This window comes from Onthophagus taurus, chromosome 5 (genome assembly GCF_036711975.1).
Source record: "Onthophagus taurus isolate NC chromosome 5, IU_Otau_3.0, whole genome shotgun sequence".
Classification (NCBI taxonomy): domain Eukaryota; kingdom Metazoa; phylum Arthropoda; class Insecta; order Coleoptera; family Scarabaeidae; genus Onthophagus; species Onthophagus taurus.
In genome coordinates, this window is record NC_091970.1 from 8,354,150 (window position 1) to 8,376,803 (window position 22,654).

The following is a 22,654-nucleotide window of genomic DNA, read 5'->3' on the forward strand; positions in this document are numbered from 1 at the left end:
GTTTTATCCTATTCTCTCTCTCTCAAATAATAAACGGGTTCTCTCTAATATCGATATTTCAGTCGACAACCGCAGCTATCTATTTTATTTAAAAATTTATCTCTCGTAAATAAGCATTGCTATTAAAGTAAATTTAGGAAAACCATTTTTTTTGTTACTCATAAAACGAGTTAATTAAATTTTGTGTTTAATTAAATGAATTTTTTGTCGAACCTGATTAATTTTCTTTTGAACCTGAACTTGCCCGAAACCCTGAGTTTTTAATAAGAGTCTCTTAAAATTAAAGAAACCCAAATTTATAGTTTAATAACTTGTGTAAAAACACACAAGTAAAACACCGCAATATATAATTTTATTTATTAATTTTTTTTTGTTACAGGAATAAATAAAATCAAGATTTTTACATAAACAATATATTTCCAGTTATAATATTACACATAAATTCTGCATACATATACAATGTTTATTTACATATCGAATTTGGTTGTTTTATATCATTTTGTCCAGACGTGCCCTAAACCGAGGTATCACCAAGAAATACACATAAAAAAGCTATTAATAACAATAGAAAAATAACATGAATCGTATATAAACCAACTATATATTATAAATTAAATTTATCATTTTATAGACGTACAGTATCATTTTTTTTGCTTTCTGTATTAAGGGTTCTCTAATATTTCACGTTATACTTTCGCGTTATTTAATTTAATTTAATTTTTTTTGTTTTGTGAGTGTTCTTTTAGTTAAAGCAATTTATTGTCAATTCTACGAGCTCGCAGTATTAAAAATAATTTCGTCTATCATTACAGGAGTTGTAAATAGAGGATGGTTATTGTTGTTGGAGAATGTGTTTTTATGGGATGATTACTGTTTTTTATTTTTATTATTTTATTTACTTTTTTTTTGTGTAAATTGCAATTTTTTTTAATAATTATTTAATAATTTTGGGCTATATCTATTAAATTTACCAGAAATTGAGTTGTTACGTTAATTTTTTTTTTAAATCTTGGACAAAGCTGGAGTAATTTTTATATCAATCGTAATTTATCCATCTTTCTTGTAGTTAATACTAACAATAGGTCATCTCTTAGCTCGAAGTGACAATGTTGCTCCCTTATATTTTAATTAATAATAGACAATAGCTCAAGGAAGACATATTTGGCTGTATTAGAGCCTCCAAACTGTTCTATTAACAGTTCGTCGTTAAGCTAAACGTAGCTAATTTATTTCTTTTTATAATTCTTAAATAGTTTTTTTGTCTTTCTTTTAATTAATACATTCTAATTTTTTTTTCTCGTTAATTAATTTAATTTAATCTTTTTTTCTAGTTTTTCCAGTCCATATTTTCGAATATCTTTCACGTATTTTTAGATATTTTGGATTAAAAAGGTTTAATAATTTAATTTAATCCAAATTACCTAATTCAAATTGATCTAATAATTTACATAGTTTTATATGTTATCATAATCTAATTTCTTTTCATTTAAATATATTAATCTTATATAAAATAAACGCTACACACAATGATTTAACATTTCTTTGTGATAATGACTTCTTTATAATCTTTATTATAGAATTGATTGATAAAACTTTAATTTACGCTTTTAAATCAAAACTAACAACACAGGTTTATCGGCCAATCGGAAACACGATTAAAAAATAATTATTTATTTTTTAGGAGCTCGTTTTTCGATATCAGCTATGTTACAAATAATCACCTCAGGATACGGAGAAACATCAAGTTATGTTAAAGTATTAGATGAAACACAAAATCCATCAGCATTCAAGATAACTTAAAGCAACTTAGTAATAGGAAGTGGGTAAAGAAGACATAAATTTGGGAAGAAAGTTCATTACAATTAATCGTTAATGTGGAAGAGAATGAAAGAAGAGATTTTTAAGATAGGTATTTCGTAAGAATTTGTTAATAACAAGATCTTGTTTATGATTAAAGCAGTTATATGGTGATTAAATTGATACATTCAATTTCTGACAGGTAAGGTCCCCAAATATTAGTCCATGATTGCGTACAAAACCAAATTATCTCTTTTCCCAGCCCTAAGTGTCATTATTTTCACCTCCAGTGATGTCATCGTAGAATATACTTTAACCAGAACCTTCCCATCCATCAACATATCATCACCCTTTGGTCCTTCAATCCTGAATACATTGTAATGATCCGGAAAAGTGTTCCGAATGGACGCTAAGATGCAACCCAGATTTCATAAAGGTAAGTGACGTAATAATCAAAATTTATTAATGTTGAAAATGTTGCGTTCGACGTTTTAAATGATAACGTGGAATTTTACGTTTTAGAAGAAACATTGATTTCAACGTTTTAAATAAAATATTAATTATGACGTTTTAAATGACTTTAAAACGATGGGGTTGAAGTTAAAAATGACATTTCAACATTTTGAATGTATCCCTTTAGGGCACGTTCTAAAATTTCGAATATGCCGCTTTACGTCAATTTGAAATTATGAATTAATCGCTTTTAAATATTGTTTTTGACATTTTAAATACCTTGAAATTTGACGTTTGAGGTTCGAAATGACATTTTGAATTTAACGTTTTAGTTCAAACAATTTTAAAGTTAAAAATGACATTTCAACATTTTGAATGTATCCTTATAGGGCACGTTCTAAAATTTCGAATGCCGCTTTATGTCAATTCGAAATTATAAATTAAATGTTTCAACCGTCATTTCGAAATGTTGCGTTCGACGTTTTACATGATATCGTGGAATTTAACGTTTTAGATTAAACATTGATTTCAACGTTTTAAATAAAATATAAATTATGACGTTTTAAAACGATGGGTTTGAAGTTAAAAATGACATTTCAATATTTTGAATGTATCCCTTTAGGGCACGTTCTAAAATTTCGAATATGTCGCTTTACGTCAAGTTGAAATTATGAATTAATCGCTTTGAAATCTTGTTTTTGACATTTTAAATACCTTGGAATTTGACGTTTGAGGTTCGAAATGCCATTTTGAATTTAACGTTTCAGTTCAAACAATTTTAAAGTTAAAAATGACATTTCAACATTTTGAATGTATCCCTATAGGGCACGTTCTAAAATTTCGAATGCCGCTTTATGTCAATTCGAAATTATAAATTAAACGTTTCAACCGTCATTTCGAAATGTTGCGTTCGACGTTTTAAATGATATCGTGGAATTTAACGTTTTAGATGAAAGATTGATTTCAACAAAGATCTTGTTTATGATTAAAGCAGTTATATGGTGATTAAATTGATACAGATCGAGCATTATTGCAAGGACCCATTCAATTTCTGACAGGTAAGGTCCCTAAATATTAGTCCATGATTGAGTACAATACCAAATTATCTCTTTTCCCAGCCCTAAGTGTCATTATTTTCACCTCCAGTGATGTCAACGTAGAACATACTTTAACCAGAACCTTCCCATCCATCAACATATCATCACCCTTTCGTTGCCCTTTGGTCCTTCAATCCTGAATACATTGTAATGATCCGGAAAAGTGTTCCGAATGGACGCTAAGATGCAACCCAGATTTCGTAAAGGTAAGTGACGTAATAATCAAAATATATTAAGTTATTAAAAAGGATATGCAACGTAGTAAGATGTCAAATTATTGTAAAGTTTGTAACAGTTGGCAATATTAACAGGGAATTTTGTTATATCATGTTTTTGACAACATCAGTGTCAAAGTGACGTTTAAACTTTTGTTATTCAAAAAGTGAAAATTTTTGCTATTATATTTATACTCAAATAATTGATATCATATATAAAATGTGACTACAAATCAGGTAATGCCAACTTAAGCCTAATAATTTGAACTACAAAAGTAGAACTGTTGAAAACTTTTAACAAATTGTCGAAAAACGTCAATATAAGTGTTAATACCAAGGAATATTAATTTTGGAGGGATCACTTCTGGTTATTCTGTGCCCGAAATCTTGTCAGTGTCATTCTAGACTGTTTTTTAAAGTTTAAAAAATCCATTTCTTAAATCTATAGTACTAATCTATCGAAGATATCTTCAATCTTGTCTAAATCTGTCTTTTACTATGTTTTTACTACGTTTTAGTTCAAACAATTTTAAAGTTAAAAATGACATTTCAACATTTTGAATGTATCCTTATAGGGCACGTTCTAAAATTTCGAATATGCCGCTTTACATCAATTTGAAATTATGAATTAATCGCTTTTAAATATTGTTTTTGACATTTTAAATACCTTGAAATTTGACGATTGAGGTTCGAAATGCCATTTTGAATTTAACGTTTTAGTTCAAACAATTTTAAAGTTAAAAATGACATTTCAACATTTTGAATGTATCCCTATAGGGCACGTTCTAAAATTTCGAATATGCCGCTTTATGTCAATTCGAAATTATAAATTAAACGTTTCAACCGTCATTTCGAAATGTTGCGTTCGACGTTTTAAATGATATCGTGGAATTTAACGTTTTAGAAGAAACATTGATTTCGACGTTTTAAATAAAATATTAATTATGACGTTTTAAATGACTTTTTAAAACGATGGGTTTGAAGTTAAAAATGACATTTCAATATTTTGAATGTATCCCTTTAGGGCACGTTCTAAAATTTCGAATATCCCGCTTTATGTCAATTTGAATTTATGGATTAATCGCTTTGAAATCTTATTTTTGACATTTTAAATACCTTGGAATTTGACGTTTGAGGTTCGAAATGACATTTTGAATTTAACGTTTTAGTTCAAACAATTTTAAAGTTAAAAATGACATTTTGAATGTATCCCTATAGGGCACGTTCTAAAATTTCGAATGCCGCTTTATGTCAATTCGAAATTATAAATTAAACGTTTCAACCGTCATTTCGAAATGTTGCGTTCGACGTTTTAAATGATATCGTGGAATTTAACGTTTTAGATGAAAGATTAATTTCAACGTTTTAAATAAAATATTAATTATGACGTTTTAAATGACTTTTTAAAACGATGGGGTTGAAGTTAAAAATGACATTTCAATATTTTGAATGTATCCCTTTAGGGCACGTTCTAAAATTTCGAATATCCCGCTTTATGTCAATTTGAATTTATGGATTAATCGCTTTGAAATCTTGTTTTTGACATTTTAAATACCTTGGAATTTGACGTTTGAGGTTCGAAATGCCATTTTGAATTTAACGTTTTAGTTCAAACAATTTTAAAGTTAAAAATGACATTTCAACATTTTGAATGTATCCTTATAGGGCACGTTCTAAAATTTCGAATATGCCGCTTTATGTCAATTCGAAATTATAAATTAAACGTTTCCACCGTCATTTCGAAATGTTGCGTTCGACGTTTTAAATGATATCGTGGAATTTAACGTTTTAGAAGAAACATTGATTTCAACGTTTTAAATAAAATATTAATTATGACGTTTTAAATGACTTTTAAAACGATGGGTTTGAAGTTAAAAATGACATTTCAATATTTTGAATGTATCCCTTTAGAGCACGTTCTAAAATTTCGAATATACCACTTTATGTCAATTTGAGATTATGAATTAATCGCTTTGAAATCTTGTTTTTGACATTTTAAATACCTTGGAATTTGACGTTTGAGGTTCGAAATGACATTTTGAATTTAACGTTTTAGTTCAAACAATTTTAAAGTTAAAAATGACATTTCAACATTTTGAATGTATCCCTATAGGGCACGTTCTAAAATTTCGAATGCCGCTTTATGTCAATTCGAAATTATAAATTAAACGTTTCAACCGTCATTTCGAAATGTTGCGTTCGACGTTTTAAATGATATCTTGGAATTTAACGTTTTAGATGAAACATTGATTTCAACGTTTTAAATAAAATATTAATTATGACGTTTTAAATGACTTTAAAACGATGGGGTTGAAGTTAAAAATGACATTTCAATATTTTGAATGTATCCCTTTAGGGCACGTTCTAAAATTTCGAATATCCCGCTTTATGTCAATTTGAATTTATGATTAATCGCTTTGAAATCTTGTTTTTGACATTTTAAATACCTTGGAATTTGACGTTTGAGGTTCGAAATGACATTTTAAATTTAACGTTTTAGTTCAAACAATTATTAGGTTATTGTTATCGTTCATATCATAATCATATGTTCTGTCTTCCCCTCATTAATTTCAAGTCCAGCTCTTCTTAATTCTTCCTCAAACTGTGCAAAGCTCTCCACTAAATCCCCTTCTATCCTTGCCAACAGATTAAATCATCAACATAGGCTAAACATAGGTGTTCTTAATCTTTCTTGCAACTCGCTCCAGGTTCAAATTAAAAAGTGCAATATCTCTTTGTCTTAAACAAATTATGGGTTGAGTTTTTAAGCTGATATCAAAAAGAACAAATTGAAATTAAAAAATTAACTCGTTTCCAAAACCGTGTAAACTTGTGTCATTAAAACTATCCCAAAAATAGCAGATAATATCTTTTTAGCTAGCAGGTACTGATATGATACGATTTGCTTTATTAAATGGTACTAAATATTTTTTCCTATAACACTAAGTATTGCCTAATATGATATGTAATTAGAACAAGGATATGTAAATACATTTTCTTCTTTACGCATGTTTCACTAAATTCTAATTGTATTAGGTAAAACTTTTTGAGATAGCTTTAAGCAAGTGATATAGATTTTTTAAAATTTATATATATTTTTTTTTATATGATTGAAACATTCTGATTGTTATTATTTAAAATTTTTAATCCGAACAAATTCGTAATAAATTTATCAACTTTAGCGAAACGAAACAAAAAATGATTTCGTTTTTATCGTTACATCGTTAATATTTTTCTTTTGTTTTGGTATACGTGATTGTATTTTTACGATAATTGACTGTCCTTGTTGATGCAGTTTTTTTAAATTTCTCATTTATGCTTTGATTTCAATTTTATTAAAAAAACATCTCTCTCCACGTTTTTGTTTAACATCTTTTGTTGTATTTCCATTGTAATGTAGAAATATTTTGTGCTTTAACCAAGCTGGATAAAATAAATTTGTTTTTATAATTTCCTTTTTGGCAATTTGAATGAATACCATACTATAATTTATTTATTCTTTTTTTTGATAAAATTGTTATATACAACAGTTTGAGTTATAGTTTTTTTTTAAATAAACTAAATTCATATCGTTTTGTAACAGTACTTTAAAGTTTCTCTGTACGTTTAGAATCATTTAGAATCAAATTAATTTTCTTATTAGCGAAATTTTCCTTTTGAGAGTTCAATCTTTCGTCTTGTCACAACACTTTTATTGGGTTTAAATTGTTCTGGTACCCCATAAAAGTTTAGTTTACATTGGAACATGTGTGGGGTGTAAAAGTTTTGTGTCGTTTAGTTTACGGCTTTAGTTATGGGGTTCGTCGTAAAGTAACAACTACACCCTTTCCAAGTCATTTCAACTAATCAACGTCGCCTTTATACCTTTAGTCCTTTTTTTTCTATTCTAATTCATATCAAAGAGAAATCACAAAAAAATTATACTCAATTAGAATAGAGTGAATTTCACTTAAGATGCAATATACAAGAATATATTTCCATAGAAACCAGGGTTTACCTACTTACTTTGTTCCACATAAAATGCAACATGTCTGAATGTTTCTAGTTCTAAGTTTAATGTTAGTTAATGTTGCATATTTTTGATAGAACTAGAAATAGTCGGGTTTAGAATGTATCCCTTTAGGAAACGTTCTAAAATTTCGAATACGCCGTTTTACGTCAATTTGAAATTATGAATTAATCGCTTTGAAATCTTGTTTTTGACATTTTAAATACCTTGGAATTTGACGTTTGAGGTTCGAAATAACATTTTGAATGTAACGTTTTGCTTGAAACATTGATTTAAAGTTAAAAATGACATATCAATATTTTGAGCGTATCTCTTTCGGGCACGTTCTAAAATTTCGAATATGCCGCTTTATGTCAATTCGAAATTATGAATTAATCGCTACAAAATCATGTTTTTGACGTTTGAAATGATATCTTGGAATTTAACGTTTTAGATTCAACATTTTAAATAAAATTAAATAAATTAAAGTTAAAAATGAACATTTTGAATGTGTCCCTTTATTCCACGTTCTAAATTTTCGAATATGCCACTTTACGTCAATTTGACATTATAAATTAATCGCTTCAAAATCTTGTCTTTGACGTTTTAAATACCTTAGAATTTGACGTTTGAGGTTCGAAATGATATTTTGAATTTAACGTTTTAGCTGAAACATTAATTTGAAGTTAAAAATAACATTTCAACATTTTGAATGTATCCCTTTAGGCGACGTTCTAAAATTTCGAATGCCGCTTTATGTCAATTCGAAATTATAAATTAAACGTTTCAACCGTCATTTCGAAATGTTGCGTTCGACGTTTTAAATGATATCGTGGAATTTAACGTTTTAAATGAAACATTGATTTCAACGTTTTAAATAAAATATTAATTATGACGTTTTAAATGACTTTTTTAAACGATGGGCTTGAAGTTAAAAATGACATTTCAACATTTTGAATGTATCCTTTTAGGGCACGTTCTAAAATTTCGAATATGCCGCTTTACGTCAATTTGAAATTAAAAATTAATCGCTGAAATCTTGTTTTTGACATTTTAAATACCTTGTAATTTGACGTTTGAGGTTCGAAATGACATTTTGAATTTAACGATTTAGTTGAAACATAAATTTAAGGTTAAAAATGACATTTCAACATTTTTAATGTATTCTTTTAGGGCACGTTCTAAAATTTCGAATATGCCGCTTTATTCGAAATTATGAATTAAACGTTTTAGATGAAACATTGATTTCAACGTTTTAATTAAAATATTAATTATGACGTTTTAAATGACTTTTTAAAACGATGGGTTTGAAGTTAAAAATGACATTTCAACATTTTGAATGTATCCCTTTAGGGCACGTTCTAAAATTTCGAATATGCCGCTTTATGTCAATTTGAAATTATGAATTAATCGCTTTGAAATCTTGTTTTTGACATTTTAAATACCTTGTAATTTGACGTTTGAGGTTCGAAATGACATTTTGAATTTAACGATTTAGTTGAAACATAAATTTAAGGTTAAAAATGACATTTCAACATTTTTAATGTATTCTTTTAGTTCACGTTCTAAAATTTCGAATATGCCGCTTTATGTCAATTCGAAATTATAAATTAAACGTTTCAACCATCATTTCGAAATGTTGCGATCGACGTTTTAAATGATATCGTGGAATTTAACGTTTTAGATGAAACATTGATTTCAACGTTTTAAATAAAATATTAATTATGACGTTTTAAATGACTTTTTAAAACGATGGGTTTGAAGTTAAAAATGACATTTCAACATTTTGAATGTATCCCTTTAGGGCACGTTCTAAAATTTCGAATATGCCGCTTTACGTCAATTTGAAATTAAAAATTAATCGCTGAAATCTTGTTTTTGACATTTTAAATACCTTGTAATTTGACGTTTGAGGTTCGAAATGACATTTTGAATTTAACGATTTAGTTGAAATATAAATTTAAGGTTAAAAATGACATTTCAACATTTTTAATGTATTCTTTTAGGGCACGTTCTAAAATTAAGAATATGCTGCTTTATTCGAAATTATGAATTAAACGTTTTAGATGAAACATTGATTTCAACGTTTTAATTAAAATATTAATTATGACGTTTTAAATGACTTTTTAAAACGATGGGTTTGAAGTTAAAAATGACATTTCAACATTTTGAATGTATCCCTTTAGGGCACGTTCTAAAATTTCGAATATGCCGCTTTACGTCAATTTGAAATTAAAAATTAATCGCTGAAATCTTGTTTTTGACATTTTAAATACCTTGTAATTTGACGTTGGAGGTTCGAAATGACATTTTGAATTTAACGATCTAGTTGAAACATAAATTTAAGGTTAAAAATGACATTTCAACATTTTTAATGTATTCTTTTAGGGCACGTTCTAAAATTTCGAATATGCCGCTTTATGTCAATTCGAAATTATAAATTAAACGTTTCAACCGTCATTTCGAAATGTTGCGTTCGACGTTTTAAATGATATCTTAGAATTTAACGTTTTAGATGAAACATTGATTTCAACGTTTTAAATAAAATATTAATTATGACGTTTTAAATGACTTTTTTAAACGATGAGTTTGAAGTTAAAAATGACATTTCAACATTTTGAATGTATTCCTTTCGGGCACGTTCTAAAATTTCGAATATGCCGCTTTATGTCAATTTGAAATTATGAATTAATCGCTTTGAAATCTTGTTTTTGATGTTTTAAATACCTTGGAATTTGACGTTTGAGGTTCGAAATGACATTTTGAATTTAACGATTTAGTTGAAACATAAATTTAAGGTTAAAAATGACATTTCAACATTTTTAATGTATTCTTTTAGGGCACGTTCTAAAATTTCGAATATGCCGCTTTATGTCAATTCGAAATTATAAATTAAACGTTTCAACCGTCATTTCGAAATGTTGCGATCGACGTTTTAAATGATATCGTGGAATTTAACGTTTTAGATGAAACATTGATTTCATCGTTTTAAATAAAATATTAATTATGACGTTTTAAATGACTTTTTAAAACGATGGGGTTGAAGTTAAAAATGACATTTCAAATTTTGAATGTAGCCCTTTAGGGCACGTTCTAAAATTTCGAATATGCCGCTTTACGTCAATTTGAGATTATGAATTAATCGCTTTGAAATCTTGTTTTTGACATTTTAAATACCTTGGAATTTGACGTTGGAGGTTCGAAATGACATTTTGAATTTAACGATTTAGTTGAAACATAAATTTAAGGTTAAAAATGATATTTCAACATTTTTAATGTATTCTCTTAGGGCACGTTCTAAAATTTCGAATATGCCGCTTTATTCGAAATTATGAATTAAACGTTTCAACCGTCATTTCGAAATGTTGCGTTCGACGTTTTAAATGATATCTTGGAATTTAACGTTTTAGAAGAAACATTGATTTCAACGTTTTAAATAAAATATTAATTATGACGTTTTAAATGACTTTTTAAAACGATGGGTTTGAAGTTAAAAATGACATTTCAATATTTTGAATGTATCCCTTTAGGGCACGTTCTAAAATTTCGAATATGCCGCTTTACGTCAATTTGAAATTAAAAATTAATCGCTGAAATCTTGTTTTTGACATTTTAAATACCTTGGAATTTGACGTTTGAGGTTCGAAATGCCATTTTGAATTTAACGATCTAGTTGAAACATAAATTTAAGGTTAAAAATGACATTTCAACATTTTTAATGTATTCTTTTAGGGTACGTTCTAAAATTTCGGATATGCCACTTTATGTCAATTCGAAATTATGAATTAAACGTTTCAACCGTCATTTCGAAATGTTGCGTTCGACGTTTTAAATGATATCTTGGAATTTAACGTTTTAGATGAAACATTGATTTCAACGTTTTAAATAAAATATTAATTATGACGTTTTAAATGACTTTTTTAAACGATGAGTTTGAAGTTAAAAATGACATTTCAACATTTTGAATGTATTCCTTTCGGGCACGTTCTAAAATTTCGAATATGCCGCTTTATGTCAATTTGAAATTATGAATTAATCGCTTTGAAATCTTGTTTTTGATGTTTTAAATACCTTGGAATTTGACGTTTGAGGTTCGAAATGACATTTTGAATTTAACGATTTAGTTGAAACATAAATTTAAGGTTAAAAATGACATTTCAACATTTTTAATGTATTCTTTTAGGGCACGTTCTAAAATTTCGAATATGCCGCTTTATGTCAATTCGAAATTATAAATTAAACGTTTCAACCGTCATTTCGAAATGTTGCGATCGACGTTTTAAATGATATCGTGGAATTTAACGTTTTAGATGAAACATTGATTTCATCGTTTTAAATAAAATATTAATTATGACGTTTTAAATGACTTTTTAAAACGATGGGGTTGAAGTTAAAAATGACATTTCAAATTTTGAATGTAGCCCTTTAGGGCACGTTCTAAAATTTCGAATATGCCGCTTTACGTCAATTTGAGATTATGAATTAATCGCTTTGAAATCTTGTTTTTGACATTTTAAATACCTTGGAATTTGACGTTGGAGGTTCGAAATGACATTTTGAATTTAACGATTTAGTTGAAACATAAATTTAAGGTTAAAAATGATATTTCAACATTTTTAATGTATTCTCTTAGGGCACGTTCTAAAATTTCGAATATGCCGCTTTATTCGAAATTATGAATTAAACGTTTCAACCGTCATTTCGAAATGTTGCGTTCGACGTTTTAAATGATATCTTGGAATTTAACGTTTTAGAAGAAACATTGATTTCAACGTTTTAAATAAAATATTAATTATGACGTTTTAAATGACTTTTTAAAACGATGGGTTTGAAGTTAAAAATGACATTTCAATATTTTGAATGTATCCCTTTAGGGCACGTTCTAAAATTTCGAATATGCCGCTTTACGTCAATTTGAAATTAAAAATTAATCGCTGAAATCTTGTTTTTGACATTTTAAATACCTTGGAATTTGACGTTTGAGGTTCGAAATGCCATTTTGAATTTAACGATCTAGTTGAAACATAAATTTAAGGTTAAAAATGACATTTCAACATTTTTAATGTATTCTTTTAGGGTACGTTCTAAAATTTCGGATATGCCACTTTATGTCAATTCGAAATTATGAATTAAACGTTTCAACCGTCATTTCGAAATGTTGCGTTCGACGTTTTAAATGATATCTTGGAATTTAACGTTTTAGATGAAACATTGATTTCAACGTTTTAAATAAAATATTAATTATGACGTTTTAAATGACTTTTTTAAACGATGGGCTTGAAGTTAAAAATGACATTTCAACATTTTGAATGTATCCCTTTAGGGCACGTTCTAAAATTTCGAATATCCCGCTTTATGTCAATTTGAATTTATGGATTAATCGCTTTGAAATCTTGTTTTTGACATTTTAAATACCTTGGGATTTGACGTTTGAGGTTCGAAATGCCATTTTGAATTTAACGATTTAATTGAAACATTTGATTTAAAGTTAAAAATGACATTTCAACATTTTGAATGTATCCCTTTCGGGCACGTTCTAAAATTTCGAATATGCCGCTTTATGTCAATTCGAAATTATGAATTAAACGTTTCAACCGTCATTTCGAAATGTTGCGATCGACGTTTTAAATGATATCGTGGAATTTAACGTTTTAGATGAAACATTGATTTCAACGTTTTAAATAAAATATTAATTATGACGTTTTAAATGACATTTGAACATTTTGAATGTATCCTTTTAGGGCACGTTCTAAAATTTCGAATATGCATGTACTATTAAGCTGTGTTGCATTTTATGTGGGACAGTTACATTCATATATTGCGAGTTATATGAAATTTCCAATGAATAAAATAAATAAAAATAGGGTGATATAGAAAAATATTAAACGCAAACAATCGTTATTAAATTTAATTAATAAAACATTCGTTTGCGTTTTTTTTTCAACTTATTTTAATTGTTAGTTTAATTTTCAAGTAAGTTCAGCACCACGGGTTCTGTTTTTCATAAAAAGCACGGAAAGTATATCGTAACCGTCCTTTTCGGACTCCTTTATATACAATTTTATAAATTCATTTTTTTTGTTTTAAGTTCCGAAAACTTTCTTTGTTCAAAGTTGCGAAGAAAATTGTCGGTAATCGCGTTACTTTTCGTCTCAACACCTATAACATATAATTTACATGCAACATAGAAAACAGTTACGTCGAAATTTTCTTCTCATCATTTTTTTATTCAATAAATTCTCCTTATTTTTATTGAAGACGGAGTATTTTTTTTCTTACTGGAGAATATAGAACGAGAGAAATATCAAAAAAGCCGACGAAGCTGTTTTCGCCGACCACGAACAGTTACTCTCCAATTCGGGGATATCATTTTGAGTTTGTTCGTTGGGCTTTTTCGGCGGCTCTACATTTTCAACGATAACTGTAACATAATTAACACATTCATAAATATTAAAATACGGAAATTGTTCACTTTTTCCCATTTTAATATTCATTAGATTATTTTATGCATCAATCGATGTCTATTGTGGTACTATTCGATCAATTTACCGATACTGACCTCTTATTGAATGTTCTCTCTTGTCCGCATATGTTTCATCATCGGTGATGTACCCAGGTATTGTTGACATGCAAGTTAATCGAAGTCCATTTTCACCAACATGCAAATCCGAGACTTCGATTGACAGCTGTTTAGTTGCTGATGCGATTTGGTCATAATAACCATGAATTTTGCCATTAAAATAACTTTTTGTTAAGTTTTCTGGTGCCTAAATAAACAAAAAGGAATTAGTCTTACAAAACAATTAGATATAAAAGCATCATATCTTTGAATATTTACACCATACATGTTTTAGATTGGAACTTCGAGTCTTAGAGGTAAAATTTAAGATATCGATTTGGATCAAATTGGATTTATTAAGTTCTGTTTGATTCTAAAATGTACTAAATGACTTATTGAATACATCACGCACCCATAATTCAATTTTGGCAATGGAATAAAAAAGTTATGCGTTTTTGAAAAAACGCAAAAACCCAACATCTACTTGCAGATACTGAATTATCAAAGTATTTGAAGTATTTTCCACAGTTTTTAACTAGAGATGAATTTAGAATTAAAAAATAAAACGAAGAACATATTTTTAAGAGTTTAAACAACGATATATATCTTAAATTAAAGCTAAGGGAATGGTGGAACAGGAAATTACGTGACGTAACTTTTAAGATGTGGAGAAAAATCGACCGGAGGAAATCGCTGAAGTTGTAGCCGAAGGAAACGTGACAGGATCCATCGGTTTTTGTTGAAGGCTTCTTCCGGAGGGCACGTGTTCGCGACTGCGAAAGTCAGTTTATGGACCATGAATGGGTGGAGACGAGGTCTTGTTTACAAACCTTATCTCAACACCACGGAGTTTAGCACGCGTGCGGACCTCGAAGCGATCTTTTTAAATAATTTATAAGGATGTGAAAAGAAAAAAATCAATGTATGTACACGTTGATAAATTATAAAAGTTGAAATAAGGGTGAATTAATAGTGAAAATTTGTACGTTTTATACTCGAGGGGACAATTTACGGTTTGCCGCTCGATCGACTAGATTTATCAATTGATAATGGGTAGCTGCCGTGCATTGCCCGGAAAACGTTAAAACTGATAAATGGCAAATCTAACTTTTACCGCCCGGAAGGAAAATTTATCGACTCGCGCGAGATATATGGGTTCGGATACAGACCGTCCTCGCAACTTGGGAATAATTGAGCCCATAATTTCTCAAAGGAAATCCCTCTTCGCCGTCGTCTCTTTTTACAGAGATACTAAGAAAGCTTCATTTTTATCACAATCTGCAATATATACAGTGATTACCTTCGAAATTGCTAGTTTCTAACTTGGATACGAGTGTTGAAAGTTGTTATTTGCATTGACTCTGCTGACTTTCATAAAAACTAATGAGTGAAATTTTTTTTCAACCACTGATAGCTAAACACAAACAACTCTTTGTTTAAACGTAACAGATGTTAACTAAAAACCTGTGGATAGCACACGAAAAAAGTTTATTAAGTATTTCACTTCTATAAAGTATTAATTTTAATCAATTTATTAATTTTATGTATAATGACGACAATTAACAATTTATATTGTTGTAATCATTATTTCTTTCCATTTTATTTTTAAATAAAATAAAATACTTTTTCTGTTTGTACTTTTATTAAAAATGGATTTATAGTTTTAAATTCTACCGGTTTCGGTTTATTTACAAAACCATCTTCAGGAACCTTCGAATCTCGTTCTAGTAAACGTTTTTATTTAAATGAATCTGTGTCTTTATTTTTAGGTGTAATGTGTGTTATGCTTAAACTTTCGGACAGGATTAGGTGTGCACGTGTTCATCTTTTCTGGACCATTTCTGAAGCCGGTAGAATTTAAAACAATAAATCCATTTTTAATAAAAGTACAAACAGAAAAAGTATTTTACTTTAATTAACAATTTGACACAAATGGTTGTTTACATATATCAATTAAAAGCATGACAATCAATAACAATGTCAAAAGTTGCTGTCGTTGCGACATGAAATAAGATTAAGAAAAAAATTTTTTTCTCCAATACAGTTTGAAATTAAGAAATGAAACTTTTTGAGGTTATAAAAGAATGTTTGAGGTTAGGTTATAGCAAATTTAAAGATTCCAGGTTGTAAAGTTTTTTTTATAAACATTTGTAAAGTTCATCTATTTCAATTTGACGTTTCTGGACAATAAGATTAAGAAAAAGTCTTTTTTATCCAATACAATTTGAAATTAAGAAATGAAACTTTTTGAGGTTATAAAAGAATGTTTGAGGTTAGGTTATAGCAAATTTAAAGATTCCAGGTTGAACGGTTTTTTTTATAAACATTTGTAAAGTTCATCCATTTCAATTTGACGTTTCTGCACAATAAGATTAAGAAAAAATTTTTTTTCTCCAATACAATTTGAAATTAAGAAATGAAACTTTTTGAGGTTATAAAAGAATGTTTGAGGTTAGGTTATAGCAAATTTAAAGATTCCAGGTTGTAAATTTTTTTTTATAAACATTTGTAAAGTTCATTGAATTGAATTTGACGTTTCTGGACAATAAGATTAAGAAAAAATCTTTTTTCTCCAATACAGTTTGAAATTAAGAAATGAAACTTTTTGAGGTTATAAAAGAATATTTGAGGTTAGGTTACAGCAAATTTAAAGATTCCTGGTTGAACGGTTTTTTTTATAAAAATTTTTAAAATTCATCCATTTCTATTTGACGTTTCTGGACAATAAGATTAAGAAAAAATTTTGTTTCTCCAATACAATTTGAAATTAAGAAATGAAACTTTTTGAGGTTATAAAAGAATGTTTGAGGTTAGGTTATAGCAAATTTAAAGATTCCAGGTTGAACGGTTTTTTTTATAAACATTTGTAAAGTTCATCCATTTCAATTTGATGTTTTTGGACAATAAAATTAAGAAAAATTTTTTTCTCCAATACAGTTTGAAATTAAGAAATGAAACTTTTTGAGGTTATAAAAGAATGTTTGAGGTTAGGTTATAACAAATTTAAAGATTCCAGGTTGTACGGTTTTTTTATAAACATTTGTAAAGTTCATTGAATTGAATTTAACGTTTCTGGATAATAAGATTAAGAAAAAAATTTTTTCTCCAATACAATTTGAAATTAAGAAATGAAACTTTTTGAGGTTATAAAAGAATGTTTGAGGTTAGGTTATAGCAAATTTAAAGATTCCAGGTTGTAAAGTTTTTTTTATAAACATTTGTAAAGTTCATCCATTTCAATTTGACGTTTCTGGACAATAAGATTAAGAAAAAAAATTTTTCTCCAATTCAGTTTGAAATTAAGAAATGAAACTTTTTGAGGTTATAAAAGAATGTTTGAGGTTAAGTTATAGCAAGTTTAGAGATTCCAGGTTGTGCGGTTTTTTTTTATAAAAATTTTTAAAGTTCATCCATTTCAATTTGACGTTTTTGGACAATAAGATTAAGAAAAATCTTTTTTCTCCAATACAGTTTGAAATTAAGAAATGAAACTTTTTGAGGTTATAAAAGAATGTTTGAGGTTAGGTTATAGCAAATTTAAAGATTCCAGGTTGTAAAGTTTTTTTTATAAACATTTGTAAAGTTCATTGAATTGAATTTGACGTTTCTGGACAATAAGATTAAGAAAAAATCTTTTTTCTCCAACACAGTTTGAAATTAAGAAATGAAACTTTTTGAGGTTATAAAAGAATCTTTGAGGTTAAGTTATAGCAAGTTTAGAGATTCCAGGTTGTACGGTTTTTTTTTTATAAAAATTTTTAAAGGTCATCCATTTCAATTTGACGTTTTTGGACAATAAGATTAAGAAAATTTTTTTTTTCTCCAATACAGTTTGAAATTAAGAAATGAAACTTTTTGAGGTTATAAAGGAATGTTTGAGGTTAGGTTATAGCAAATTTAAAGATTCCAGGTTGTAAAGTTTTTTTTATAAACATTTGTAAAGTTCATTGAATTGAATTTGACGTTTCTGGACAATAAGATTAAGAAAAAATTTTTTTCTCCAATACAATTTGAAATTAAGAAATGAAACGTTTTGAGGTTATAAAAGAATGTTTGAGGTTAGGTTATAGCAAATTTAAAGATTCTAGGTTGTAAAGTTTTTTTTATAAACATTTGTAAAGTTTATCCATTTCAATTTGACGTTTCTGGACAATAAGATTAAGAAAAAGTCTTTTTTCTCCAATACAATTTAAAATTAAGAAATGAAACTTTTTGAGGTTATAAAAGAATGTTTGAGGTTAGGTTATAGCAAATTTAAAGATTCCAGGTTGTACGGTTTTTTTTATAAACATTTGTAAAGTTCATTGAATTGAATTTGACGTTTCTGGACAATAAGATTAAGAAAAAATCTTTTTTCTCCAATACAGTTTGAAATTAAGAAATGAAACTTTTTGAGGTTATAAAAGAATGTTTGAGGTTAGGTTATAGCAAATTTAAAGATTCCAGGTTATAAAGTTTTTTTTATAAACATTTGTAAAGTTCATCCATTTCAATTTGACGTTTCTGGACAATAAGATTAAGAAAAATTCTTTTTTCTCCAATACAGTTTGAAATTAAGAAATGAAACTTTTTGAGGTTATAAAAGAATGTTTGAGGTTAGGTTATACCAAATTTAAAGTTTCTAGGTTGTACGGTTTTTTTTATAAACATTTTTAAAGTTCATCCATTTCAATTTGACGTTTCTGCACAATAAGATTAAGAAAATTTTATTTTTCTCCAATACAGTTTGAAATTAAGAAATGAAACTTTTTGAGGTTATAAAAGAATGTTTGAGGTTAGGTTATACCAAATTGAAAGTTTCTAGGTTGTACGGTTTTTTTTATAAACATTTGTAAAGTTTATCCATTTCAATTTGACGTTTCTGCACAATACGATTAAGAAAAAATTTTTTTTCTCCAATACAGTTTGAAATTAAGAAATGAAACTTTTTGAGGTTATAAAAGAATGTTCGAGGTTAGGTTATACCAAATTTAAAGTTTCTAGGTTGTACGGTTTTTTTATAAACATTTGTAAACTTCATCCATTTCAATTTGACGTTTCTGCACAATAAGATTAAGAAATTTCTTTTTTCTCCAATACAATTTAAAATTAAGAAATGAAACTTTTTGAGGTTATAAAAGAATGTTTGAGGTTAGGTTATAGCAAATTTAAAGATTCCAGGTTGTAAAGTTTTTTTTATAAACATTTGTAAAGTTCATCCATTTCAATTTGACGTTTCTGGACAATAAGATTAAGAAAAATTCTTTTTTCTCCAATACAGTTTGAAATTAAGAAATGAAACTTTTTGAGGTTATAAAAGAATGTTTGAGGTTAGGTTATACCAAATTTAAAGTTTCTAGGTTGTACGGTTTTTTTTATAAACATTTTTAAAGTTCATCCATTTCAATTTGACGTTTCTGCACAATAAGATTAAGAAAATTTTATTTTTCTCCAATACAGTTTGAAATTAAGAAATGAAACTTTTTGAGGTTATAAAAGAATGTTTGAGGTTAGGTTATACCAAATTGAAAGTTTCTAGGTTGTACGGTTTTTTTATAAACATTTGTAAAGTTTATCCATTTCAATTTGACGTTTCTGTACAATACGATTAAGAAAAAATTTTTTTTCTCCAATACAGTTTGAAATTAAGGAATGAAACTTTTTGAGGTTATAAAAGAATGTTTGAGGTTAGGTTATACCAAATTTAAAGTTTCTAGGTTGTACGGTTTTTTTTATAAACATTTGTAAAGTTCATCCATTTTAATTTGTTGTTTTTGGACAATAAGATTAAGAAAAAATCTTTTTTCTCCAATACAGTTTGAAATTAAGGAATGAAACTTTTTGAGGTTATAAAAGAATGTTTGAGGTTAGCTTATACCAAATTTAAAGTTTCTAGGTTGTACGGTTTTTTTATAAACATTTGTAAAGTTCATCCATTTCAATTTGACGTTTCTGGACAATAAGATTAAGAAAAAATTTTTTTCTCCAATACAATTTGAAATTAAGAAATGAAACTTTTTGAGGTTATAAAAGAATGTTTGAGGTTAGGTTATACCAAATTTAAAGTTTCTAGGTTGTACGGTTTTTTTTATAAACATTTGTAAAGTTCATCCATTTTAATTTGACGTTTCTGGACAATAAGATTAAGAAAAAATTTTTTTTCTCTAATACAGTTTGAAATTAAGAAATGAAACTTTTTGAGGTTATAAAAGAATGTTTGAGGTTAGGTTATACCAAATTTAAAGTTTCTAGGTTGTACGGTTTTTTTTATAAAAATTTTTAAAGTTCATCGAATTCAATTTGACGTTTCTGGACAATAAGATTAAGAAAAAATCTTTTTTCTCCAATACAGTTTGAAATTAAGAAATGAAACTTTTTGAGGTTATAAAAGAATGTTTGAGGTTAGCTTATACCAAATTTAAAGTTTCTAGCTTGTACGGTTTTTTTATAAACATTTGTAAAGTTTATCCATTTCAATTTGACGTTTCTGGACAATAAGATTAAGAAAAAGTCTTTTTTCTCCAATACAATTTGAAATTAAGAAATGAAACTTTTTGAGGTTATAAAAGAATGTTTGAGGTTAGGTTATACCAAATTTAAAGATTCCAGATTGTACGTTTTTCCAGTTGGAAACGTCAACGTCAATTTTGACATATTTGTCATCTTCATTAAAAAACCTTTAAAATGAGTCCAAACACGACTCACTTATCTCAAAAAACAAAAAAGTTAGAATAAAAAACAATAAACCCGAAGTTAGCAACCATGAAGATAGCAATTTAATTTTTAAATATTAATACCAACCTTAATTTTTTATTTTTTTTTATTATATTTTTGTTTTTGTAACAAATATTAATCATTTTATAAAAATTAAGAATATGTCAAAATGACATTGACATTTCAAACCGGAAGTTGCTTATATCTCGATTAATATTGAAATTAAACGCATCATGTTTGGACTCATTTTAAAGAATTTTTCACGACGATTACAAATATGTCAAAATTGACGTTGACATTCTTAACCGGAAGTTGACCATAACTTCTTTAATATTGAAGATAAATATGTCGTGTTTGTACTCATTTTAAAGGATTTTTAATGAACATTACAAATATGTCAAAATTGAGGTTGACATTTTAACCTGAAGTTAGTTATCATAATAGAGTTTTATAACTGAAGTTAATTTAGTGTTAGTCACTTTCTTTTTATTTTTAACGTGTTTTTTTGGGTCATTTCCCAAGTTTGTTAATGTTTCTCTCAACTTTTCCGAAATATAACCGGCAATTACCATTTATATGCAGATGACTCTCAAATATGTCATACTTTCAGTCCCAAAGGTACTTCAAGCATAGTTGGTGGTCAATGATGACCTACGTATAATTACGGATACTGCCTTTAAGCTTTGCTTAAACCTTAATCCTAGCAAATCACAAATTTTGTTGTTCGGGCCTAGTGGCAGGAGAGAGGTAATCATATATGGGGTTAGGAAGTGCGAAGTTGATAATCGCTTGAAATTCAAGATGGCAAAATTTAGATTAAAAATTTATTTGTAGCATGAATCATAGTATTCATCAAACCATTTCATTTGATACCTCACTCATAAATGCTCAATTCATGACATAAATGGCAGAACTACAGCTTGGGGCTTTTTTTTATCCTATATATAAGATCCTTTTTATCTAAATTCTATACAAATCGTTCCCTCTCGTTTTAATTCAATAAAGTACCTATTCGTACGAACGTTTCGTTAACACGATTCGATTTTACCTTCATTTCGTTGATGTACCACGTGATATGAGCTGGCGGTCTTGAAGGGGCGCTCGTGCAATTCACTTCCAACGTGTCTCCCACTTCGTATCTGTCCTTTGTAAAAGTTATATTTGGGTTATCAGCTTGTGGTTCTAAAAATATAAATTAAATAAATACAACAAAAAATATTTTTTAAGATCGTTACTACATCAAAATGTTCGCCATCAAGGTAAATTACCAAGTTGTCGCCTTAGGGGTGGTACAGATAAGGAGACGAGGTCGCAAAAGGTATGTTATGTACGCCTCAGGCGGCGGTTTGTCGATAACGACACTTCCGGCGTTGAAGCACCAGGAAGAGACGCACAAGGAAGAAAATCAAGTTATCTCTTTGGAGGTAGATAAGAGCGGGCGGCCTCTATGTGTTTATATTCTAGGACATACCTTCTGGCTGTGTGCTACGCGAAATTGATTTTACATAGTAAAAACAGTTTTTATATCAAATTGATTCCCTTTGTCGTAATATTCCCTTTAGAGTCTCTCTTTTTAGTAATCTCCCGACTAATAAAACGAAGAGTGTTTGAGGAGGCAATTAATCTGGCAAAGTGCAGGACAACGAGCGTTCCTTTCACGCGTAAAAACCCCGTTGAAAACTTTGCTGAACTTTGGAGTTCTCAGTATACGTGAGACTCATAATCCGCCACCATCTACCAGTTGATTTATTAAAGCGCTCTGCACGGCGACATCTACCGGTTTTAGAAACGACACCGTCTACTCCGGTTTCTTACGACTGAACAACTTCTGCAACGTTCTAACGTAAAGCGT

The 22,654-nt window shown here is 28.2% G+C and overlaps 1 protein-coding gene across 2 annotated transcripts in view; it reads right to left on the reverse strand.

Annotated features, from left to right (window-relative positions):
• Window positions 1–397: 397 nt before the first annotated feature.
• The window catches only part of LOC111414667 (cell adhesion molecule 3-like), a 205,067-nt gene continuing 182,810 nt past the window's right edge, over window positions 398–22,654 (reverse strand). For both annotated transcript variants that reach the window (XM_071195912.1, XM_071195913.1), the window contains exons 5-7: window positions 21,851–21,984; window positions 14,110–14,317; window positions 398–13,971 (exon numbers count right to left, since the gene is read on the reverse strand). In XM_071195912.1, coding sequence (XP_071052013.1) covers window positions 13,826–13,971; window positions 14,110–14,317; window positions 21,851–21,984 — 488 coding nt within the window. In that variant the 3' untranslated portion in view covers window positions 398–13,825. The remainder of the gene's footprint in view (window positions 13,972–14,109; window positions 14,318–21,850; window positions 21,985–22,654) is intronic.